General features: G+C 34.9%; 1 protein-coding gene across 1 annotated transcript; it reads left to right on the forward strand.

Annotated features, from left to right (window-relative positions):
* Window positions 1-471: 471 nt before the first annotated feature.
* Window positions 472-1,603, forward strand: LOC121129547 (uncharacterized). The gene is made up of 2 exons (XM_040725266.2): window positions 472-811; window positions 869-1,603. Exons 1-2 carry the CDS (start codon window positions 514-516, stop codon window positions 1,465-1,467), a joined length of 897 nt encoding a protein of 298 aa, XP_040581200.1. The 5' UTR covers window positions 472-513; the 3' UTR covers window positions 1,468-1,603.
* Window positions 1,604-2,146: the final 543 nt, after the last annotated feature.

Below are 2,146 nucleotides of genomic sequence, written 5' to 3' on the forward strand. Positions count from 1 at the left end.
TCAAAATAAAAGTATTCTATTCTATTGCAATGAACCATTTCCACAAATTCACGGAAAACTTTCTCTATTCATGGCTGCCAAACAATGACTACAAGATGTGGCGCCTTCAAATTTGAAATATATGCTTTATAGATTATGTCATTTCTAATATCGTTTTTTCTTAAACAACTACTGTCATTTATTGGTCAGACCCTCTTAATTATATTATGTAATTGTCATTTTAATATTACACATATTATACAAATAATGCATATAGATGGATGTAAGTATTTGACCATGGTTGGAAGAAATATGCCTACATAAATAGGTATACAACAATAATCATATTCAAGATGAGTATGTACACACGTAGGTATATGAGTATATACAATGTGCCTACATAGGTACTTAATACTTAAAGGAAGATGACGGAAAAAGAGGGCACCAAATTAAATGAAGAAGAAATACTATTTAAGCAAAGAAGATCATCTTATACAGCATCATTTGAACAAATAACAGCTCAGATCAACAAACATGAAGAACTTACAAAAGCTTATCATATTTACAGCACTTGTCGGAACTTCCATGTCCGATAAACTTGCAGGGTATGGAGCTGAGCCAATAAATCAATACGGATCCCCTTTGGATCAATATGGTTCAAATAATCTCTTAGGAGCTGCCTCCGCTCCCATTGGAAACTATGCTACGAGCAATGGTGGGGATCCTATTTCTGCTTTGCAAGAAGTCATTCCAGGGGTTCCTGGAGAGGATTATCCCATCCTTGCTGAAGTACCAGAAACTGCCTTTTCTTGTGAGGGGCAGGTTGAAGGAGGTATTTACTTATATCTTGTAAAATATATACTTTTTTATCATACATACTTTTTCATAGGTTACTATGCTGATCCTGAAACAGAGTGTCAAGCATTCCATATTTGCGCTGCTGATTCTGCAGGTGGATTGACTAAATACTCTTTTCTTTGCCCAAATGGAACCATTTTTAATCAAGCATATTTCATTTGTGATTGGTGGTTCAATTTTGATTGCTCTCAAGCTGAGGGATTATTTTCAAAAAATCAAGAAATAGCCGCTGAGCGGGAAGCTGCAAGTGGTTTGTTAGGTTCTGGATCTGCTCCTAAGGGTTATGGAGCTCCTGCCCCAAATGGTTATGGATCTCCAGCACCAGCTCCTAGACCTGCACCAGCTCCTAGACCTGCACCCGCTCCTAGACCTTCACCATCTTCAAAACCCGCCAATGGTGGATATGGTGCTCCTCAAGGCTCTTCTAATTCCTATTCTTCCCCTCAAGAGCCTACCAATAATGGATACGGTGCTCCTCAAAGCTCTTCCGAATCCTACTCTTCTCCTCAAGACTCTGTCAATAATGGCTATGGTGCTCCATCTGTGCCTACTGGTAATGGCTACGGTTCTCCATCTGCTGGCAATGGCTATGGTGCCCCAACTGCTCCACAATCCTCCTATCGGTTTTAATTGTAAAATTAGGACTTATTCTTTCTGATTTAAGTTCAAAATATTGTAGAATGACGTCTATATATTTATTGGAATTCCTGTAATTGTTGAAGAAAAAGCATTAATCAAAATAAAAAATCCTCTTAATTCTACATAATTTCATAGTTACTGATCTATATGGATTATGATAAATTATCATACTTCAAAAACTATTATTTAATTATTCATACTATATTTTACAAGAAAGTATTATCATATTTTTCTATAGTTTCCTCTTAGCTTTTGAGAGTAATACTAAGGAAACACAAGGTAATTTTTAATAATATATTCATCGATTTTTTTTCAGTACATAGTTGGGAATACGTTAGATTTTTTTTTTTTTTTTGTACGCACCACATATATTTCAACTATTTCATATTATTATTACAATCCGGCAACACATTAAAATTTTATTAATTTTTAAAATTAAACTATCTAACAATAAGTTTTTTTTACATCGAAACTTATATAAAAATACTTTACAAATAGGCAAAATTAATTAATTTCCTTTTTGAGGGAAATGAATAAAACAGAAACTCCTCAATCCAGAAAACCTTTCATCTGTCCAATACATGTACTGTTACATGTGTTGCCATTTCTAACCTTCAAGGTAGCCTCCATCAACTTCGATAATGCCCTCGATTCGCCGCGCAAAGCTTTA

This window comes from Lepeophtheirus salmonis, chromosome 14 (genome assembly GCF_016086655.4).
Source record: "Lepeophtheirus salmonis chromosome 14, UVic_Lsal_1.4, whole genome shotgun sequence".
Lineage (NCBI taxonomy): Eukaryota > Metazoa > Arthropoda > Copepoda > Siphonostomatoida > Caligidae > Lepeophtheirus > Lepeophtheirus salmonis.

Bases quoted from the DNA above. Each gene is read 5' to 3' on its own strand.
- LOC121129547 (XM_040725266.2), top strand. From the start codon at position 514: ATGAAGAACTTACAAAAGCTTATCATATTTACAGCACTTGTCGGAACT. The intron at 812-868 runs GTATTTACTTAT...ACTTTTTCATAG, and splicing joins TGAGGGGCAGGTTGAAGGAG to GTTACTATGCTGATCCTGAA.